Source organism: Salvelinus namaycush, chromosome 29 (assembly GCF_016432855.1).
Source record: "Salvelinus namaycush isolate Seneca chromosome 29, SaNama_1.0, whole genome shotgun sequence".
NCBI lineage: Eukaryota > Metazoa > Chordata > Actinopteri > Salmoniformes > Salmonidae > Salvelinus > Salvelinus namaycush.
In genome coordinates, this window is record NC_052335.1 from 17,768,678 (window position 1) to 17,792,537 (window position 23,860).

At 44.9% G+C, this 23,860-nt stretch overlaps 2 protein-coding genes across 2 annotated transcripts; one reads left to right on the forward strand and one right to left on the reverse strand.

The window, feature by feature from the left end:
• The first annotated feature begins 971 nt into the window (after positions 1 to 971).
• On the forward strand, positions 972 to 17,205 carry LOC120024173 (tripartite motif-containing protein 54-like). The gene is made up of 8 exons (XM_038968344.1): positions 972 to 1,142; positions 1,947 to 2,122; positions 6,265 to 6,442; positions 12,352 to 12,447; positions 12,681 to 12,914; positions 15,918 to 15,940; positions 16,298 to 16,434; positions 16,628 to 17,205. The coding sequence occupies exons 1-8, from the start codon at positions 972 to 974 to the stop codon at positions 16,717 to 16,719; spliced, it is 1,107 nt and encodes a 368-aa protein (XP_038824272.1). The 3' UTR covers positions 16,720 to 17,205.
• A 4,806-nt stretch (positions 17,206 to 22,011) lies between these two features.
• LOC120023914 (UI-like) lies at positions 22,012 to 22,506 on the reverse strand. The gene has a single exon (XM_038968014.1). The coding sequence runs from the start codon at positions 22,504 to 22,506 to the stop codon at positions 22,012 to 22,014; it is 495 nt and encodes a 164-aa protein (XP_038823942.1).
• Between the last annotated feature and the right edge of the window lie 1,354 nt (positions 22,507 to 23,860).

Sequence of the window (23,860 nt, forward strand, 5' to 3'; positions counted from 1 at the left end):
CTCTGCAGGTCATTCACTAGGTCCCCCCGTGTGGTTCTGGGATTTTTGGTCACCGTTCTTGTGATAATTTTGACCCCACGGGGTGAGATCTTGCGTGGAGCCCCAGATCGAGGGAGATTATCAGTGGTCTTGTATGTCTTCCATTTCCTAATAATTGCTCCCACAGTTGATTTCTTCAAACCAAGCTGCTTACCTATTGCAGATTCAGTCTTCTCAGCCTGGTGCAGGTCTACAATTTTGTTTCTGGTGTCCTTTGACAGCTCTTTGGTCTTGGCCATAGTGGAGTTTGGAGTGTGACTGTTTGAGGTTGTGGACAGGTGTCTTTTATACTGATACCAAGTTCAAACAGGTGCCATTAATACAGGTAACGAGTGGAGGACAGAGGAGCCTCTTCAAGAAGAAGTTACAGGTCTGTGAGAGCCAGAAATCTTGCTTGTTTGTAGGTGACCAAATACTTATTTTCCACCATAATTTGCAAATAAATTCATTAAAAATCCTACAATGTGATTTTCTGGATTTTTTTTTCTCATTTTGTCTGTCATAGTTGAAGTGTACCTATGATGAAAATTACAGGCCTCTCTCATCTTTTTAAGTGGGAGAACTTGCACAATTGGTGGCTGACTAAATACGTTTTTGCCCCACTGTAAAAATGGACAGAGGAATCTCTCCCTTCTCTCTTCTAACACACCCCTGGTTTGTGCTGTGGGTCTGGGGTTAGGAATCCCATGGTCCAGAGTGGCATGCAATTTGGATAGTAACCTGACCCATAACAAACAAAGGCTAAATATATTTCCATGGCAGGGAGGGTCTTTACGCTGGAGGAGAGACAGGCAGAGGGATAGAGTGATAGAGGGACAGAAAGATCGAGAAGAGAGGCACAGGAAGGTTCCCAGTTCTTTCTTCTTGAGGGCTTCATAGAGCGTCAGACCTTCAGAGAGCTTCACAGTGTCAGTTCCAGACCAGTGTTTGGGATGAACTTTGCACTGGGCTACAAACCTGGGCAACTCGGGGAGTCTAGCACAATGGATAACTTGGAGAAGCAGCTCATCTGCCCCATCTGCCTGGAGATGTTCACCAAGCCTGTGGTCATACTGCCCTGCCAGCACAACCTCTGCAGGAAGTGTGCCAATGACGTCTTCCAGGTAAGAGTGGTGGACGTTTGTTTTGCATCACTCTCCTGTCCTGAGGCCATGTGTGGTCAATTAGTGGTCCAGCAGTGGTCTGTGATTTTGGAGCCATGATTCAAGTTTTTACAGGTGCTGAGTACATGTTTTATGGGGTGGCAGGTAGCTAGCAGTTAAGATCGTTGGGCCAGCCCTCCGACCATCCACTCAAGAAAAAAATTGGCCTGCTGCTGAAAGTAATTGGGGAACCCTGCAAGTGGAAACAGTATTCCAATGGTCTACTTATCACAGATACATTAGATGTATTTATGGAAGTTGGTGTGAACCATTTAGACTTCCTCAATATTCATAGCAGTCTATAGTGTCAAGCCTTCATCCCTTTATGTTGAGGTCTTTGTCATAAAGTATTGACTGTGGACGATCATCTCCGCTCAATATTTAGTGGTGGGTGGATGGATCAGTGGCTCAGTAGATAAACTTTAGTTTCTGTGTGAAAGGTCCCTCACACTGACTGACTTGATAATTTGTTGTGGGTCCATCCTGGTTAAAGTATCTAACAAGGTTACTCTTCTTGATATCATGTCACCTTTAGGACCTGTAAGAGGTATGTAACTCAGTGTTTAGGTCTGTACCCAGTCTTAAGCACTGTACAGTGCAGAATCATATTTTGGTTTCCTCTTGAGTAGACAACATTTATGTGTCAAACAGCTGTTGTCCATATCCTCCCTTAACTCTTCAACACCCCCAGTGAGAGTGATGCTTTACCATTTGACTCCACTACCCCCTCTCCTCCTCATCCCTTTCCCCCCTCTCCCCTCTCAGGCTGCCAACCCTCTGTGGCAGTCTCGGGGGTCCAAGTCCATGTCCACAGGGGGTCGTTTCCGCTGCCCATCATGTCGTCACGAGGCAGTGTTGGACCGCCATGGTGTGTATGGCCTACAGAGGAACCTGCTAGTAGAGAACATCATAGACATCTACAAGCAAGAAGAGTCCAGCAGGTCAGTGGTGTGTGTGTGTGTGTGTGTGTCTGGGTCTGTGAGGGGTACGTGACTGGCTTCTGTAAGCATCCACTAGAACCAGAATGCTCACCAAATGTCAACATTATCCATACAGTTTGCCATACAACACATATTTCTGCTGTGCTGACCTCTGTTGACTTAAGGACATGGCATGTCAACAAAAGCCATGAGCACAAGGGGTGTACTACTGCTACAACCCTATGTGAACTCAGCCATGAAATATTGCTTCCAGTTTCACCTCTCATGCAACAGGCCCTGGGCAGTCAGTGGTGCAAAGACCTAGGCATCTGATTTTACTCTAATGGTGTCACTAGCGCATCTTTGTGTGTTCATCAGCTGCGTCATGTTAACAAACCAGGAATATAGAAACATCAGTCTCTGGCAGTGTCCTCCATATTGTTGCTGTCACTAGCACACTTGCCTCGATGGAGCGGTAAACCCGAGAACCATCCTCTTGTGGCATTGGTACAGATACAGACGTGTGTATCTGGGGGTTGGTTGTGAGTACCATAGGTCAAATCAAATCACATTTTATTGGTCACATACACGTTTTTAGCAGATGTTATTGCGGGTGTAGTGAAACGCTTGTGCTTCTAGCTCCGACAGTGCAGTAATACAGTTGAAGTCGGAAGTTTACATACACTTAGGTTGGAGTCATTAAAACTCGTTTTCAATCACTCCACACATTTCTTGTTAATAAACTATAGTTTTGGCAAGTCGGTTAGGACATCTACTTTGTGCATGACACAAGTAATTTTTCCAACAATTGTTTACAGACAGATTATTTCACTTATAATCCACTGTCTCACAATTCCAGTGGGTCAGAAGTTTACATACAGTAAATTGACTGTGCCTTTAAACAGCTTGGAAAATTCCAGAAAAAGATGTCCTGGCATTACAAGCTTCTGATAGGCTAGCAGACATCATTTGAGTCAATTGGAGGTGTACCTGTGGATGTATTTCAAGGCTTACCTTCAAACTCAGTGCCTCTTTGCTTGACATCATGGGAAAATCAAAAGAAATCAGCCAAGACCTCAGAAAAAAATATGTAGACCTCCACAAGTCTGGTTCATCCTTGGGAACGACTGAAGGTACCACGTTCATCTGTACAGACAATAGTACGCAAGTATAAACACCATGGGACCACTCAGCCGTCATACCACTCAGGAAGGAGACGGGTTCTGTCTCCTAGAGAAAAACGTACTTTTGTGTGAAAAGTGCAAATCAATCCCAGAACAACAGCAAAGGACCTTGTGAAGATGCTGAAGGAAACAGATACAAAAGTATCTCTATCCACAGTAAAACGAGTTCTATATCGACATAACCTGAAAGGCCGCTCAGCAAGGATGAAGCCACTGCTCCAAAATCGCCATAAAAATGCCAGACTATGGTTTGCAACTGCACATGGGGACAAAGATCGTACTTTTTGGAGAAATGTCCTCTGGTCTGATGAAACAAAAATAGAACTGTTGGCCATAATGAGCATCGTTATGTTTGGAGGAAAAAGGGGGATGCTTGCAAGTCGAAGAACACCATCCTAACCGTGAGCACGGGGGTGGCAGCATCATGTTGTGGGGGTGCTTTGCTGCAGGAGGGACTGGTGCACTTCACAAAATAGATGGCATCATGAGGTAGGAAAATTATGTGGATATATTGAAGCAACATCTCAAGACATCAGTCAGGAAGTTAAAGCTTGGCCGCAAATGGGTCTTCCAAATGGACAATGACCCCAAGCATACTTCTAAGTTGTGGCAAAATGGCTTAAGGACAACAAAGTCAAGGTATTGGAGTGGCCATCACAAAGCCCTGATCTCAATCGTATAGAGAATTTGTGGGCAGAACTGAAAAAGCATGTGCGAGCAAGGAGGCCTACAAAGCAACATGTGCGAGCAAGGAGGCCTACAAAGCAACATGTGCGAGCAAGGAGGCCTTCCATTTATTAAAGTGGCCAGTGATTTCAAGCCTATGTATATAGGCAGCAGCCTCTATGTGCTATTGATGGCTATTTAACAGTATGATGGCCTTGAGATAGAAGCTGTTTTCCAGTCTCTCTGTCCGAGCTTTGATGCACCTGTACTGACCATGCCTTCTGGATGATAGCGGAGTGAATAAGCAGTGGCCCAGGTGGTTGTTGTCCTTGATGATCTTTTTGGCCTTCCTGTGACATCGGGTGCTGTAGGTGTTCTGGAGGGCAGGTAGTTTGCTCCTGGTGATGCGTTGGGCAGACCGCACCACCCTCTGGAAAGCCCTGGGGTTGCGGGCGGTGCAGTTGCCGTACCAAGTGGTGATACAGCCCGACAGGATGCTCTCGATTGTGCATCTGTAGAAGTTTATGAGGGTTTTAGGTGACAAGCCACATTTCTTCAGCCTCCTGAGGTTGAAGAGGTGCTGTTGCACCTTCTTCACCACACTGTCTGTGTTAATGGACCATTTCAGTTTTTCAGTGATGTGTATGCCAAGGAACTTGAAGCTTTCCACCTTCTCCACTGTGGTCCAGTCGATGTGGATAGAGGCGTGCTCCCTCTGCTGTTTCCTGAAGTCCATGATCATCTCCTCTGTTTTGTTAACGTTGAGTGAGAGGTTATTTTCCTGACACCACACTCCCAGAGCCCTCACCTCCTCCCTGTAGGCTGTCTCGTCATTGTTGGTAATGCCTACTACTGTTGTGTCATCTGCAAACTTGATGATTGAGTTGGAGGCGTGCTTGGCCACACAGTCATGGGTGAACAAGGAGTACAGGAGGGGACTGAGCACGCACCCTTTTGGGTCCCCAGTGTTGAGGATCAGCGAAGTGGAGGTGTTGTTTCCTACCTTCACCACCTCGGGGCGGCCCATTAGGAAGTCCAGGACCAAGTTGCACAGGGCGGGGTTCAGTCCCAGGGCCTCAAGCTTAATGATGAGCTTGGAGGGTACTATGGTGTTGAATGCTGAGCTATAGTCAATGAACAGCAGTCTTACATATGTATTGTCTAGATGGGATAGGGCAGTGTGCAGTGTGATGGCGATTGCATCATCTATGGATCTATTGGAGCGGTAAGCAAATTGAAGTGGGTCTAGAGTGACAGGTAAGGTGGAGGTGATATGATCCTTAACTAGTCTCTCCAAGCACTTCATGATGACAGAAGTGAGTGCTACGGGGCGATAGTCATTTAGTTCAGTTACCTTTGCTTTCTTGGGTACAGGAACAAGGGTGGCCATCTTGAAGCATGTGGGGACAGCAGACTGGGATAGGGAGAGATTTAATATGTCCGTAAACAAACGAGCCAGCTGGTCTGCGCATGCTCTGAGGATGTGGCTAGGGATGCTGTCTGGGCCGGCAGCCTTGCGAGGATTAACACGCTTAAATATCTTACTCACATTGGCCACGGAGAAGGAGAGCCCACAGTCCTTGGTAGCAGGCCGCGTCGGTGGCACTGGGTTATCCTAGTGAATATCTGCTATTTTTCACTATATCATGTGGTGCACAGGTTAAATTGGGAATTTGGAGGTGGGGGAGCCCTATTTAGAGGGGTTAGGGTTAGAGTTAAGCCAGGGTTGAACGTAAGGCCAGGGTTGAACGTAAGGCCAGGGTTGAATGTAAGGCTATGGTTGAACGTAAGGCCAGGGTTAACTTTTATCATTCTCATTTTATATAGAAGGCCACTGGGTGGCAGTCTTTTCCAGTGTTGATATCATTTAGAAACCTGTAGCAGCAATATCACAGCTTGTTCAGGCCTTGTCTTGACACAATAAAGATTAAAGATTATATCGTTACATCAAGGAAAGGGCTTTTGGTCTGTAACACCAATTTGAGCTATATGAGCAATCTATCTAGTTTCCCTCAACATGATATTCCTCAATGCCTTTTAGCAAATGTGTAAATTCTTCTATATCTATGTGTACGCTATTCCTCTAGAGAAAATATGAATGGTCAATAGTAGTACAATTCCCCCAATGCCTTCTGGGTTATCTGAAGCCTTGAGAGGTGATCCCATTTCGTGTGCCATTGACAGAAGAGCCAAATAAAGTGTGTGTGCATATGCACATTGGTGTGTGTCTGTACGCATGTATGCATGCGTACCGGATGTGTGCTTGTGTGTGTGTTTCTAAGAGGCTGTCCCTTTACTTCTGTGTCCCTGCAGGCCCCTAAACCCCACCAAGGTGGAGCAGCAGCAGCTGATGTGTGAGGAGCATGACGAGGAGAAGATCAACATCTACTGCCTGAGCTGTGAGACGCCCACCTGCTCCATGTGTAAAGTGTTTGGCCAGCACAAGGACTGTGAGGTGGCCCCCCTGCAGAACGTCTATAAGAGACAGAAGGTAATGGAGCACCCTGAGTCAAGGCCAAGGGTCTGATTGTGATGTCACTCAATATCTCTATAGCTGTCTGTCTTCCTTTCTGGTAGTCTGTCTGTCTGTCTGTTATATCGTCCTTATACTGAAAAGTAATTATCCAATATAACAGCTTACGTATAGTCACTGTCTGTATTCATTATGTCCCCCAGAGAGAGATTTGAAAGTTATTTAAAGTGTAGAGCCAGTGTGTGCATGTGATCTGCCTTATCTAAAGAGTGAGTGAGTGTGTGTGTGTGTGTGTGGTTTGTCTTTGAGTGCTAAGTGTAGTGACAGCAGACAGATGTGTTGAGTTGTGGCTACGCTGCGGGGTTTCATCTCACCGCACACACAAACACACACACACATGACCCTGTCAACCTGCTGGCACGACGACAACTAAGATTGTATATCCAGTGCATTCGGGAAGTATTCAGACCCCTTGACTTTTTCCACATTTTCTTACGTTACAGTCTTATTCTAAAATGGATTAATATTTTTTTCCCCTCTTCGATCTACACACAATACCCCATAATGACAAAGCAAAAACAGGTTTCTAAACATTCTTGCAAAATTATTCAAAATAAAAAACTGAAATATCACATATTAAAAAGTATTCAGACCCTTTACTCAGTACTTTCTTGAAGCACCTGTGGCACCTCGAGTCTTCTTCTCCCATTCTTCTCTGCAGATCCTGTCAAGCTCTGCCAGGTTGGACGGGGTGCGTCGCTGCACAGCTATTTTCAGGTCTCTCCAGAGATGTTCGATCGGGTTCAAGTCCAGGCTCTGGCTTGGCCCCTCAAGGACATTCAGACTTGTTCCGAAGCCACTCCTGCATTGTCTTGGCTGTTTGCTTAGGATTGTTGTCCTGTTGGAAGGTGAACCTTCACCCCAGTCTAAGGTCCTGAGTGCTCTGGATCAAGGATCTCTCTATGCTTTGCTCCGTTTATCTTTCCCTCGATCCTGACTAGTCTCCCAGTCCCTGCCACTGAAAAACATCCCCATTGCATAATGCTGCTACCACCATGCTTCACCGTAGTGATAGTGCCAGGTTTCCTCCAGACATGACACTTGGCATTCAGGCCAAATAGTTCAATCTTGGTTTTATCAGACCCGAGAATCTTGTTTCTCATGGTCTGCGAGTCATTTAGGTGCCTTTTGGCAAACTCCAAGCGGGCTTTCATGTGCCTTTTACTGTGTAGTGGCTTCCGTCTGGCTACTCTACCATAAAGACCTGATTAGTGGAGTGCTGCATAGATGGTTGTCCTTCTTGAAGGTTTTCCCATCTCCACAGAGAGACTCTGGAGCTCTGTCAGAGTGACCATCGAGTTCTTGGGGACCTCCCTGACCAAGGCCCGTCTCCCCCGATTGCTCAGTTTGGCCAGGCCAGCTATAGGAAGAGTCTTGGTGGTTCCAAACCTCTTCCATTTAAGAATGATGGAGGCCACTGTGTTATTGGGGACCTTCAATACTGCAGACATTTTTTGGTACCCTTCCCCAGATCTGTGCCTCGACACAATCCTGTCTCGGAGCTCTACGGACAATTCCTTTGACCTCATGGCTTGGTTTTTGCTCTGACATGCACTGTCAACTGTGGGACCTTATATAGACAGCTATGTGCCTTTGAAAAATCATGTCCAATCAATTGAATTTACCACGGGTGCACTCCAATCAAGTTGTAAAAACATCTCAAAGATCATCAATGGAAACAGGATGCACCTGAGCTCAATTTCGAGTCTCATAGCAAAGGGTCTGAATACTTATGTAGATAAGGTTTTTATGATTTTTTTTTTAATACATTTGCAAAAATTTCTAAAAACCTGTTTTCGCTTTGTCATTATATTGTTGTCACGTTCCTGACCTGTTTTCTTTTGTCTTGTATTTATTTAGTTGGTCAGGGCGTGAGTTGGGTGGGTTTGTCTATGTGTGATTTTCTATGTTGGGATTTTGTGTTCGGCCTGGTATGATTCTCAATCAGAGGCAGCTGTCAATCGTTGTCCCTGATTGAGAATCATACTAAGGCAGCCGGGGTGTCACGTGTGTTTTGTGGGTGTTTGTTTCCGTGTTCGTATTCGTGCCACACGGGACTGTTGTCGGTTGTACTCATTTTTGTTATTTTGTTTCGTGTTAGTGTTCAGTTTCGTTTTAATAAATGATCATGAGCACTACCCACTCTGCGTGTTGGTTCGATCCATGCTCCTCCTCGTCTGAGGAGCAGAACGACTATGACGACCGTTACAGAAACACCCACCAAAAAAGGATCAAGCAGAGTGGGAACAGACAGCAGCAGAGACCGAGGATACAGGACTCGTGGACTTGGGAAGAGATCCTGGACGGCAAAGGACCCTGGGCTCAGCCAGGGGAATATCGCCGTCCCAAGGCGGAGTTGGAGGCAGCGAAGGCAGAGAGGCGCTGGTATGAGGAGGCAGCGCGGCGACGCGGTTGGGAGCCCGAGAGTCAGACCCAAAAATGTATTGGGGGGGGGGGGGGGGGGGCACACGCGGAGTGTGGCAAAGCCGGGTAGGATACCTGAGCCAACTCCCCGTGCTTACCGTGGAGTGAGAGGGCGTCGTACTGGTCAGACACCGTGTTATGCGGTAAAGCGCACGGTGTCCCCAGTACGCGTGCTTAGTCCAGTGCGGGCTATTCCACCTTGCCGCACTGGCCGGGCTAGGTTGGGCATCGAGCCGGGTGTCATGAAGCCGGCCCAACGCATCTGGCCTCCAGTGCGTCTCCTCGGGCCGGCGTACATGGCACCAGCCTTACAAATGGTGTCCCCGGTTCGCCAGCATAGCCCAGTGCGGGTTTTTCCACCTCGCCGCACTGGCAGGGCTACGGGGATCATTCAACCTGGTAAGGTTGGGCAGGCTCGGTGCTCAAGAGCACGTGTCCTCCTTCACGGTCTGGTTTTTCCGGTGCCACCTCCACGTACCAGTCCTCCGGTGGCAGCCCCCCGCACCAGGCTGTCTCTCCGTCTTCTCTCTCCAGTTGCTCCCACCTGTCCAGCGCTGTCAGAGCCTTCCTCCTCTCCAGCGCAGCCGCTGTCTGAACTGTCTGCCTGCCCAGCGCTGTCTGAACTGTCTGCCTGCCCAGCGCTGTCTGAACTGTCTGCCTGCCCAGCGCTGTCTGAGCTGCCTGCCTGCACAGCACCGTCAGAGCTGTCCGTCTGTCCCGAGCCGTCAGAGCTGTCCGTCTGTCCCGAGCCGTCAGAGCTGGCCGTCTGTCCCGAGCCGTCAGAGCTGTCCGTCTGTCCCGAGCCGTCAGAGCCGCCCGTCTGTCCCGAGCCGTCAGAGCCGTCCGCCAGACAGGAGCAGCCAGAGCCGTCCGCCAGACAGGAGCAGCCAGAGCCTTCCGCCAGACAGGAGCAGCCAGAGCCTTCCGCCAGACAGGAGCAGCCAGAACCTTCCGCCAGACAGGACCAGCCAGAGCCATCCAGCCAGGATCCGCCAGAGCCAGCCAGCCAGGATCCGCCAGAGCCAGCCAGCCAGGATCCGCCAGAGCCAGCCAGCCAGGATCCGCCAGAGCCAGCCAGCCAGGATCCGCCAGAGCCAGGATCCGCCAGAGCCAGCCAGCCAGGATCCGCCAGAGCCAGCCAGCCAGGATCCGTCCCTCGGTGCTGCCCCTCAGTCCGGTGTTGCCCCTCATTCCGGTGTTGCCCCTCAGTCCGGTGCTGCCCCTCAGTCCGGTGCTGCCCCTCAGTCCGGTGCTGCCCCTCAGTCCGGTGCTGCCCCTCAGTCCGGTGCTGCCCCTTAGTCCGGTGCTGCCCCTTAGTCCGGTGCTGCCCCTTAATCTAGTGGGGTTAATTTGGAGGAGGCTACGGAAGAGGGGATTGACTATGGTGGGGTGGGGACCACGACCAGCGCCAGAGCCGCCACCGTGGACAGACGCCCACCCAGACCCTCCCCTAGAGTTTATGCTGGTGCGCCCGGAGTTCGCACCTTAAGGGGGGGGTTATGTCACGTTCCTGACCTGTTTTCTTTTGTCTTGTATTTATTTAGTTGGTCAGGGCGTGAGTTGGGTGGGTTTGTCTATGTGTGATTTTCTATGTTGGGATTTTGTGTTCGGCCTGGTATGATTCTCAATCAGAGGCAGCTGTCAATCGTTGTCCCTGATTGAGAATCATACTAAGGCAGCCGGGGTGTCACGTGTGTTTTGTGGGTGTTTGTTTCCGTGTTCGTATTCGTGCCACACGGGACTGTTGTCGGTTGTACTCATTTTTGTTATTTTGTTTCGTGTTAGTGTTCAGTTTCGTTTTAATAAATGATCATGAGCACTACCCACTCTGCGTGTTGGTTCGATCCATGCTCCTCCTCGTCTGAGGAGGAGAACAACTATGACGACCGTTACAATTCTGTGTAAATTGATGAGGATTTGTTTTATTTAATCCATTTTAGAATAAGGCTGTAACATAACAAAATGTGAAAAAGTCAAGGGGTCTGAATACTTTCCGAATGCACTGTATATGGAACTGAAAAAGAACCAAAAACAAAAATATGAACAAAAATATGAATGCAACATGCAAAGTGTTGGTCCCATGTTTCATAAGCTGAAATAAAAGATCTACAAAATTTTCCGCACACACAAAAAGCTTATTTCTCTCACATTCTGTGCACAAATTTGTTGACATCGCTGTTACTGAGCATTTCTCCTTTGCCAAGATAATCCATCCACCTGACAGGTGTGGCAAATCAAGAAGCTGATTAAACAGCATGAGCATTACACAGGTGGACCTTGTACTGGGGACAGTAAAAGTCCACTCTAAAATGTGCAGTTATGTCACACAACGCAATGCCACAGATGTCTCAAGTTTTGAGGAAGCATACAATTGGCCTGCTGACGGAGGAAATGTCCACCAGAACTGTTTCCAGAGAATTTAATGTTAATTTCTCTACCATAAGCTGCCTCCAACGTTATTTAAGAGAATTTGGCAGTACGTGCAACCAGCCTCACAACCGCAGACCACATCTAACCACGCCAGCCCAGGAGCTCCACATCTGGCTTCTTCACCTGCAGAATTGTCTGAGACCAGCCATCCGGACAGCTGATGAAACTGAGGAGTATTTCTGTCTGTAATAAAGCCCTTTTGTGGGGAAAAACTCATTCAGATTGGCCTGGATCCCAAGTGGGTGGACCTATGCCCTCCCAGGCCCACCCATGGATGCGCCCCTGCCCAGTCATGTGAAATCCATAGATTAGGACCTAATGAATTTATTTAAATTTACTGATTTCCTTATTTGAACTGCAACTCAGTAAAACTGTTGAAATTGTTGCATGTTGCATTTATATGTTTGTTCAGTATTGTTATTCAAAGGGTTCTCCTATGGGGACAGCCAAAGAACCCTTTTAGGTTCTAGATAGCACCTTGTCTTTCTAAGACTGTAACTTTCCCCTACAGGATCCAAGTGAACGGTGACTAATATCAAAGTGAAGGTCACTTGTTAAGGATGGATAATGTGCCTGGCTGTTGAGTAATACTGAAGGGGAAGCCACCTACACAAACATGATACATACATGTTACATATTTGCTGGATCTACTTTCATAAGCTAAAAGAAGTATGTTTGAATGGACTATAACATCAGGTGGCTTTGGTGACAAATGTGCCTTGCATTCATTGCTCACTCGCTCACTATGAATCATTCATTACAAATACAGTCGAGGAAGGTTTAACGAGCAACTTCAGCTTCAGCTAATGTTTTATGCATTGTTAAAAAAACAACACTTTCGATATTTAAATCTTCAATCTATCATCACAGTTGTGTGAACTACTACCTAAAGTGTCAGCTGAAGGATGGAACAAAAGCTTTCATATCCTTTTGCCCTCCAGGATTAGGGGGTGGTGACCACTGGTGAAGTGAGTACAGATATTAACCCATCATGTTATGTTGATTGGCTGCAGACGGAGCTGAGTGACGGCATCGCCATCTTGGTGGCTGGGAACGACCGTATCCAGGCCCTCCTCTCTCAGATGGAGGAGACCTGCAGGTCCATCCAGGTGAGAATGTTACCCACTACAACCACTCAGACATCTCACTTCACAGTCACAAAGCTCACTGTGGAGTCACCACACACATCACTGTGAACAACCTGTTGTATTGTAATAACTAGCATCAATAAGTATTAATACATTATTTATAAACTATTAATAAATATATATATATATTGAAAAAATGTATAAGGGCTTATTCATTTTATAATTAGGTGTTACCAATGGGTGTCTGTGTGCAGGAGAACGGCCGTCGTCAGAAGCAGAGTCTGTGTGATAAGTTTGACGGGCTGTATGCCATCCTGGAGGAGAGGAAGAAGGAGTTGGTGGGGATGATCAGCCGCCAGCAGGATGACAAGCTGGACTACATCCGCTCCCTCATGCGTCGCCACGGAGACTACCTGGAGGGCGCCGTCAAGCTGGTGGAGACAGCCATCCAGTCCATGGAGGAACCACAGATGGCCGTGTTCCTACAGGTAGGCACTATGGATGGAACACTAGCACTGAACCTAGGTGCACTGTCTGGCCTCAGTAACTGGACCTAGGGTATGTCATGTAATGGAATAGAATAATGGTCAGATGTAACTTTAGATGTAACTTCTTGAGCAGAAAAGTTGCCTGTTTCAGCCCTTGTAAACTGGATGAGGATCAGTGTTCCTGCAGGTAGATAATGTTTCACTGTCTTAGGATCAGTAGCCCTAAAAGTAGCCTATGGGTCAGGGGACCCTCAACAAAGGACTGTAATAGGATCAGTTGTGTGATCAATGTCTCTGGGAACTCTGGTCCTGTAGTTTTCTGATCGCACACTGTACAGAGGAATTTCCAGGTGAAAGGGAGAGCAGTCATTGGTAAAGTAAATCCAAAATATATGTGGTTTACTACAAGTTGCAACAGGGAGATACCTCCAGCACGAAAGCAGAGCAGATGTCTCACGAGCCTCTCTAAGCAGCAGTGGTGGTTCTAGACCATTTCAACTGGGGGGGGGGGCCAAGCTGGGGCCAGTTGTACTGTTAGAGGGGCCAGTTACATTAGACGTTATTGTTGTCATCGTTTTCTTCACTGCATTGCAGGCATTAGTAGGCAAAAGACCATATTCATAATCATCATCGTTGCCACTGTCTAATAACGGATGTAAAAAAAGAACAATAACAAAAATTTGTTATGTAAAAATGATTTCATACTCATACTTTCATACACATTTAGGGGGGCCACAAGGGGGTCCAAAATTGTTGTCACAGGGGCACTGGCCCTAGTTCCAATAAGCGCAAACCAGATGAGATGGCGTATTGCTGGTTAAATGTGCCTTGAATTCTAAATAAATCACACAGTGTCACCAGCAAAGCACTCCCACACCATCACACCTCGTCCTCCGTGTTTCACAGTGGGAACCACACATGCGGAGATCATCCGTTCACCTACTCTGCGTCTCACAAAGACACGGCGGTTGGAACCAAAAATCTCAAATTTGGACTCATCAGACCAAAGGACAGATTTCCACCGGTCTAATGTCCATTGCTCGTGTTTCTTGGCCCAAGCAAGACTCTTCTTCTTATTGGTGTCCTTTAGTAGTAGTTTCTTTGCAGCAATTCGACCATGAAGGCCTAATTCACGCAGTCTCCTCTGCACAGTTGATGTTGACATGTGTCTGTTACTTGAACTCTGTGAAGCATTTATTTGGGCTGCAATTTCTGAAGCTGGTAACTCTAATAAACTTATCCTATGCACCAGAGGTAACTCAGGGTCTTCCTGTCTTGTGACGGTCCTCATGAGAGCCAGTTTCATCATAGCGCTTGATGGTTTTTGCGACTGCACTTGAAGAAACTTTCAAGATTTTCCGTATTGACTGACCTAAACTTCTTAAAGTAATGATGGACTGTCGTTTTTCTTTGCTTATTTGAGCTGTTCTTGCCATAATATGGACTTTGTCTTTTACCAAATAGGGCTATCTTCTGTATAACAACCCTACTTTGTTACAACACAACTGATTGGCTCAAACGTATTAAGGAAAGAAATTCAACAAATTAACTTTTAACAAGGCACACCTGTTAATTGAAATGCCTTACAGGTGACTACCTCATGAAGCTGGTTGAGAGTATGCAAAGCTGTCATCAAGGCAATGGGTGGCTACTTTGAAGAATATATTTTCATTTATTTAACACTTTTTTGGTTACTACATATGTGTTCTTTCATAGTTTTGATGTCTTCACTATAATTCTACAATGTGGAAAATAGTAAAAAATAAAGAAGAACCTTGGAACGAGTACGTGTGTCCAAACTTTTGACTGGTACTGTATACACGCAGTGGACACTATTGCCGTGCTCTTAGGGCCCATAATGCAATTCTTCAGAAAATGGGCGTCGCTTCACAACGTTTTCAGATTAGAAAAATGTCGGAAAATATGCAGGCGAAGTCTGACGAGAGCGCATACAAATTCATTGTTTTAACTAATTATGACAAATGTAAAGAAAATGTTGAGCAATGTAATAAAGAAATTACTTTTCAAATAAGTTACGTTACACGTCATGTTGGCTGACAGTTAGTTAGCTACGCTATCCTTACGAACAGCGTAGCGTTACACAGCAGTATTTACCGGTATGTTAGCTAGTTATCTAACGTTAGTTGGTTACTAATAATACATCGAAATTGCCAAGCAGTATATTAACTATATGCTATCTAACTACCCAACTATTATTGACTTGATTGTTCACATCATTCTTAGTTGTATAGTTGTTGTGCGTTCTCAATGGACATGGTTAATTCTGGCTATCTACTCCGATTTCAGAACACTCCTGTCTGAGTGTGCTGTCTGAGTGTGCCAGAGCGCATAATAATTTATGAATTTAAGTTACTCGACCTAGCATAGTTGGTTTGGCGGTCTTTATGTTATCCAGACCGTTCGTGACTGTAACTGTACTGCTGGCAACAAATTAATAACGTTTTTTTTTTGCTGTCGTTTACTAACACCAGCCATACTCGTTGACCTCTGCCCCCTGGCCATCAATACTGTCCTTGGAACAGAGCCAGGTTGGATGACGTGCTCCTGCTGCAGACAGCCGGTAGTTAAAACCCCAGCTAGGCGAGAGATAGATGGTACCATTCATGTCATCCATCCAGCAGTCCTCTCCTCCACTCAGGCCCCTGCTCTCCTCCACTCAGGTCCCTTGCTCTACTCCTCTCCACTCAGGTCCCTGGCTCTACTCCTCTCCTCCACTCAGGTCCCTAGCTCTTATAAAGAGCTACAGATTGAGTAAAGCTCGTAACTGAAGTGTCTCTATTCAACTCCCTCATTGTTCATGCTTGCAAGCCATTGGTTTAGTCATCCAGTTTACAGGTAGCGCTTGCAGCGAGTGTTAGGATGGTGGCAGGTGCATGTTCTAAACTCATTCTGGTTTAGATATAGCACTAATTGACCTCCGAAATGAAGTGCTGGAAATGAAACTAAATGCAATAGCCTACCCATCGTTTCTTTTCTCCACAGAGCATCAAGGATATATTTAAACAGTAAGTCAAATTCTTGTTTTCGTCTGTTTAGTGTTCCATTCTGCTTCATATGGGGTGTTTAGCTGGAAGGTCACAATTTGCATTACATTCACTAACACAAACACACCAATTGCATTGACTGTAACGCTAAAGTAACTGCATAGAAGATGCGTGTGATTTGCAGATATGTCTGATTGCTGGCTGCTGATAGCTAATACATTATAATGAAGCTCTCCACCTGTAGAGTTATCGAGCATACCCAACCAGCCTGCGTCACTACCAGCCACAGGGGTACAGAGGACGTTGCCATCCATTGCTGTCTGTCACCTCCTATTTGTTTGTCTCTGAACTGTGACCTCACCACTGTGTCCTTTTAAGGATCAGCACCACTGCCAAGGTGTCCAGTATGGAATGTCCAGAGCCGGGCTATGAGAGCATGGCCCATTTTGTCATCAACACAGAGAATGTGGCAGACATGCTGAAGACCATTGACTTCAACACAATTAGGGCCTCAGGTAGCTGTACAATATGACCATATATGGAGAGTTTGGTCATTAATGTTTCTTTATACATGACTCTAGCCTCAGGGCACTGACGCATGTTCAGCTCTGAACATTAAACCCAAAACTATTTTCCATTGCACATTCAAGGCTATTTCCCTTATTTTTGTTGGTCTGTCTTAATGTGGTACTCTCTGTGTGGTTTCAGGTTTCCAGGAAAAGGATGGGGAGGATGGTTATGATCTGGGTGAGGACTTGGCATCGCTGGCAACGGGGGACGTAGACTATGGGCGATACTAGTTGAAAAGGGTCAAAGAAAGAAAAAGCATGCTATGCTGCTCCCGTGCTTTATTCCCTTACACACATTTACAACGTTTAGGCTTCAAACACAAAGGCTGTTAAATATAGTTATACTGTATATCGTTCCTTCTGACATCAGTCTTAAACATAGCCATAAAGGCTGAAATCAAGTGTTTAATCTCTAGAATATGGATGGATCACTTGTCTTGTTTACCCCACAGCCAACTCATTTCAAATGGAGAGACCAGGAATTCTTTCTCCTCTCTGATAAATTAATTCCATATTTCCCTTGCTACCTCCAAAAGTATAACGATCCTAGGGCCAGGGGACCCTTTGGCCTCACAGCGTCACTGTAACATGCCAGAGATGAATGAACTAGAAGTACACATTTTATGAATGGCTATGGACAGATACTCTAGGGAGAGATGGAGGAGTGGTTGTTGACTGGCCTGTTATTTATACATGATTAAAGTTTTAACCATAAACTCCCAAGTGAGGAGTCTGATGTATTGATTGGGCTTTACCTTGGTGTACTGACAATGAAAATGCTTGTAATTTTGGCTTAATATAGAGTACCATTCAAAGGTTTGGACACACCTACTCATTCAAGGGTTTTTCTTAAAATGTTACTATTTTCTACATTGTAGAATAATAGTGAAGACATCAAAACTATGAAATAACACATATGGAATCATGTACTAACCAAAAAAGTGTTAAACAAATCAAAATATATTTTATATTTGCGATACTTCAAAGTAGCCACCCTTTGCCTTGATGACAGCATTGCATACTCTTGGCATTCTCTCAACCAGCTTCACCTGGAATGCTTTTCCAAACAGTCTTGAAGGAGTTCCCACATATGCTGAGCACTTGTTGGCTGCTTTTCCTTCACTCAGCGGTCCAACTCATCCCAAACCATCTCAATTGGGTTGAGGTCGGGTGACTGTGGAAGCCAGGTCATCTGATGCAGCACTCCATCACTCTCCTTCTTGGTCAAATAGACCTTACACAACCTGGAGGTGTGTTGGGTCATTGTCCTGTTGAAAAACAAATTATAGTCCCACTAAGCGCAAACCAGATAGGATGGCATATCACTGCAGAATGCTGTGGTAGCCATGCTGGTTAAGTGTGCCTTGAATTCTAAATAAATCACTGACAGTGTCACCAGTAAAGCACCATCACACCTCCTCCTCCATGCTTCACGGTGGGAACCACACATGCTGAGATCATCCGTTCACCTACTCTGCGTCTCACAAAGACACGGCGGTTGGAACCAAAAATCTAAAATTTGGACTCATCAGACCAAAGGACAGATTTCCACCGGTCTAATGTCCATTGCTCGTGTTTCTTAGCCCAAGCAAGTCTCTTCTTATTTTTGGTGTCCATTAGTAGTAGTTTCTTTAATAGCAATTCGACCATGAAGGCCTGATTCACGCAGTCTCCTCTGAACAGTTGATGTTGAGATGTGTCTGTGACTTGAACTCTGTGAAGCATTTATTTGAGCTGCAATTTCTGAAGCTGGTAGCTCTAATGAACTTACGCTCTGGCTCAAACGCATTAAGGAAAGAAATTCCACTATTTAACTTTTAACAAGGCACACCTGTTAATTGAAATGCATTCCAGGTGACTACCTCATGAAGCTAGTTGAGAGAATGCCAAGAGTGTGCAAAGCTGTCAAGGCAATGGGTGGCTACTTTGAAGAATCTCAAATATAAAATATATTTAGATTTGTTGAACACTTTGTTGGTTACTACATGATTCAATATGTGTTATATAATAGTTTTGATGTCTTCACTATTATTCTACAATGTAGAAAATAGTGAAAATAAAGAAAAACCCTGGAATGAGTAGGTGTGTCCACACTTTTGACTGGTACTGTAGATCATGACCTTTACACTGGGCATTCAGCTGTGTTAAAAAGCTCTGTCTCCTAGTGCCTTGGGTTGGGACCTCAGCTTGACAGGTAGTGAAGAATAGACCTTTCCTGTGTCTCACACACCGATCTGAGCCATGTTTCTGTAACCGGTGTCATTACTTATAATAGTTATAAATAACTAGTGCCCACCCTTCTTGTGATGGGGTTGGGGTTGTTGTGGATATATGGCCCTGAGCCTGGGTGCTCACATGAGCTGACGTTGCCCCTGGGGCTGTCGACCTCTGATTGCGGGAAGGGATGGAGAGGGAGGGGACACACACAAGAGGCGAGTAAGAGCTGGGAGTAATTGATGGGGTGTGTGTGTGTGCGCTTACCACAGCAAGAGTTCCCTGACTATGAATGGAGATTGATCAGTGTCTGACGGCCGCCAGTGATCTGAGGTTGACACAATTTTCTGGCAACAATCTGTTCCAGCAATAATTCTTCACACTACTTGAGGGATGATACAGAACAGAATGTCCAATTCCATGATATGTACAGTACTGGAAGGGGTTAACTGAGTGGGGTTTTCATATCTCTGACTCATGGAATCTAAGGGGAAACTATAGTAGACATTGCTTAAAACTATGGAGCAAATTTAACATTTCCGAAGGACATTAACACAATTACACAGAATCTCTAACAGCCGGAAGCAGAGAATCTCCCTCCACTACGTGATGAGGAGAGTCATAGTATATTCATGTCAAGAGACAAAACACAGTGTCCTCTCCTCTCCCACTTGGTGCCCCCGTTTAATGTTTGACTTCAAAAATAGACCCAGTCCAACAGGAAATGAAGACAATGGTGATGGTATGAGATTGTCATGCTCAACTCACATTAATCAGTCTCCTCTTTTGTTTTAATCAAGGTTTTTCCAGTCAAGAAAGGACTACTTAGAGGGTTTATGGTAATCCCCTGCGCACATCCATCCAGAGTATTGATGTTTGCCTTTACCATTCAGCAGTCAACTGGTTTTGCTGTCCACAGTATTTACATTGAGTGAATTACAGATCTACAATAGAGAATAAAGCTCAAACATCACACAGTTGAAAGCCTCCCTCGCCACCCACATCAGATATATGTACAAAAGCCTGTGTATTGTGTGTACATTTGATAAGCTAAGTATAATCCAGTTAAATGTATCCCACTGTTGGTTTGAATTGTCCATGTTGTGAAGAAGGAAGAATATTGTTGTTTTTCCTCACCTAACACTCCTTCTAGTGCTTGTGATTATCCTGCTACTTCCTCTTCAACAAACTTTACTTTGACAAGAGTTCCACAAGTGCCTTGAAGAAAAAAGTATGACTAATATTATAGAGACCGAAGCAGATGTAAGCTGCACTTCTAAAAGGTTATGAGGAGAACTGAATGCTCCGATGGTATAGTATTTGCACTTTTTAGTCTCAGTTTACATCATTTTATAGAAATAAACATACATTTCATTGTGATATCTTCCCTCTCCTTTTCTGAGGAAATGTTTGCGCTACCAACCCTGACCCAGAGCTACGGCTGCTGCTTTGATTTCATAGGGATCAGTAATTGAATGTATCTTTATGGTGTTAACACAATGAGGAACAAGGCAGCAGAATTCCACCATACTGACAGTCTGACAGAGCTGTCTGACAGAGCTGAGCCGTATAGTAGAAACACCATGTCGGGGGCCATTTTTACAGCTCTCACAAGTTCGCAGCAACCATTACACTATTATGTAGGCTTCCAAGTTATGCATTTAAAAAGAAGACAGGCAACTGCTGTAAAGTTAACTGTTTAATGAGAGTTAAAGGCGAAGACTGCAATGAATGTTAGGCCATAGAGGTTTTGCAATGAGTGTTCAGCCAGAGTTTACTACACAGGTTTTGTATTTGAATGGGCAAGAGAAACCTCAGCAGCATCTGTTTACAGATGTAGGAATAAACTATTTTGGTAGTCAGAGAGGACATGACTATAACGTCTTACAAGTCAGCAGAATATTTTTTTTACTACATTCACTACTGTAAGAGACTATGACAGAGTCAATATCATTTTTTTCAGAACTTTTTTATTACAAAATATAAATGGCAAAAAAGCTTTTCTTTACTGCTAAACCATGGGATCATAAGATATGTCCAGATGATTAGGGTTTGACAAAGCAGTCAACATAAAATTAAGCATTTAATTTTTTTGTTCTTTAAGGTAAGCATGCTGTACTACAGTGGACAGTTCACTCAGACTAACATATAATAAGAACAGTGGGGGGGGGTAAAGTGTAAGATATGTTCACCTAGTCCCAGATAAAATTGGATATTAGTTGTATCACAAAAAAGCTTGGGCACTGGCAGACCCCATACCTCAGCATTTCCCAAACTTGGTCCTGAGGACCCCAAGGGTTGCACGTTTTGGTTTTTGCCCTAACACTACACAGCTGATTTAAATAATTAACTCATCATCAAGCTTTGATCATTTGAATCAGCTTTGTAGTGCAGGGCAAAAACAGAAATGTGCACCCCTTGGGATGCTGGCTGGATGGCTGTCTGCCAAGTGAGCTAACAAAACAAGGGCAAATTGATAATCACCATAAACAAAATATGTGGCATAATGTAAATATAGTTATAATCAACATTTTACAGTTTAGTCATTTAGCAGACTCTCTTATCCTGAGCGACTTACAGGAGCAATTAGGGTTAAGTGCCTTGCTCAAGGGCACATCAACAGATTTTTCACCTAGTTGGCTCAGGGATTCAAACCAGTGACCTCTTAACCACTCGGCTACCTGCCATCAAACAACTGACATTTAAAGATCATAAGAGGATAGCCAATATCAATTTACACAGCATCATTTTCCTTTGGTAATGTGTTATAGGGCTATAGCGTTTGTCAACATTTTGATATTTATTGCTGGAAACTTCAGTGTAATGATTAGTATCTGTCATTGTTATTAACTTTGTAGTAACCATTTATGCTACTGTTGACATCAAATCTTAGTTTGGTCCCTACTTTGACTAATAAACATGTTGCACTTATTCCACATTAGGGCAACTTATAACCCGATTTGATTCTGACAATATTATTGTTGTAGGCCTACTACAATGTTCCGGACATCCAAAGGTGAGAATAGAGGTGTGAAATGCGAAGTATTCACACACTATTCCATATCTCAAAGAATAGTATTCCAGTCGTCCACTATGAGTACACTGTAGCTGGGGTCTTGGTAGACTGGTAGTCCGTTGATTTTGAAAGGCTTTTTGGATAGGTGGGTAAGTTCCTTTTACGCACAGGTTGAGGAATGACAGAGAAACCAAAGGTTAAATGCAAAGAAAAATCGAAACTATTTCGTGGGAGAGTGCCAGGGGCTTTTTTTTAACTTGAGATATTTTCTCCCTTGTAGATTACACTTGGTATCACTTTCCAACTTCATCTAGATACTTGCGGTTCAACTCTGCTTGCTCCTTCTGGCTCTCGATCCGCGCCATTTCGATCATATTTCTCAGCAGGTGGAAAGTGAGGTCGATGGAGATCGGCGGGTCATCGTTTCTCTTGGTCAACTCCACGAAGTCTTCCAGGCTGTTAACCTCCCCAGGCGCGCGCTGCTGCTCAAAGGGCGGCAAACTGCGCGCCAGGTGACCAAGACCCCTCGAGCCCAGGGGCGTCACCTCAAAGGGAAACTGTGGCGGGAAACCTGTTTGCAACCGGGGATTTCTCTGCAAATAACGCAGTATATTTTCTTTGATAAGGTAGGAAACTGCGTCGCCAGCCTTCTGGAACACCTCGTCCAGCTGACTCTTGTAGCCGTGGCCGTCGAACATGGCCAGGTCCTGTGGTCGACTAACACTGGGGGGGATGTGAGAGGTGAGGAGAACAGTGGCAAGGAGCAGGACCAGGGGGACAGGCTTCATAGTGCTGAACAGACGAACAAAACGGTGCCCTGTTATGGAGAGAGGTGTAAAAATATTAGGAACAAGCACTGAACTCAGTACGCTAAAACTTCAAATTGCACTTATGTGGCTATTGTGTCTAACGCAAATAGAAATAGGCTCATTCTTACTAAATGCTTAAAGGCAAACTTAAACAGTAATAAACAACAGTAGCCCATTGAAACTTGCAAAACACAAAGTAGATTATAGACGAGGTTAATTGGCACACAATATACATAAATCGTTACTGAAACAAGCATGCACAGGTTTCTTTAGCTTTGTAAATAAATACATTAACCTAATCATTGTTTTCATGATACAAAAATGACAAACTAATTCCTGTGTCCTTGATATTCTCAACTCAGCACCAGAGCTCTCAGCACCTCAAACTAAAAATGTGCAACAAAAGAAAGCGAAATGAACCACTTACTTGATTGCCTCCTGGTGCTGAAAGTCTAGAAAAGTGTCAATGGAGAACCCGGTACGAAAAGTCCCGCTAAATGGCGATTGTAGTAGACCTCCTCTGTCTGAACTGTTATATACATCCAAGATAGCTCCATTGACGTCAGTGCAAGTGCATAAACTGCTTGTAAATGAGGCGACTCCGTTTTAAGTGAAGGCAAGTGTTTTGGAGGACAGCTCACAGCTGATGCTGTTGACCAAGGTCTACTGGATAGAAAAGGCATGACAGTGTCTGATATTCAACTCTTAAGTGATCTACCTCAACCTGTCACATTAGCCCTAATTAAGTCCACAAGGCAAAACCAGTTATTGTTTCACAAGGTGTTGCTATGCCTCTAGTGAAACTGGAATGACAGAACACCGCAAAAAAAACACAACATTTACTTACTAAAAACAAAACTATTGTGGACGTTAAAACTAAGTGAATCGTTAATTAAGGTGTAAATCTGCACAATGCTACTATGAATCTGGTCTCTGAATAAAGTAGTCTAGAAACGATGAGCTGTTGTCGTGATGCCTTTATGCATGGTTTAACATCTTGGCGAGGCAGAGCAGAAGCGCACAGTGGGGAAACGTGCAGAGGGCGCAGAGAAACCTGTCCATGGTGCTGAAAAGGTTTCCGCTTGTAATGCACGGGATGCAAGTGGATTCTTAATTAAAACGACAGAAAATATAAAATAGTCATATTTAGCTGATAAAACCCGCAAGATGTATATATTGCACTCAATACAGGGGTGAAAGTAAGGCGGTACGGTCCGGTACACTTTAGAAATAAAAGGTTCCTGGAGTATCCTTTAGGAGTTCTTCAAATTGAAACGGTGGGGGAACCCCTATGTGTTCTTCAAATAACCCTTTAAAGGGTTCTACAAAGAAC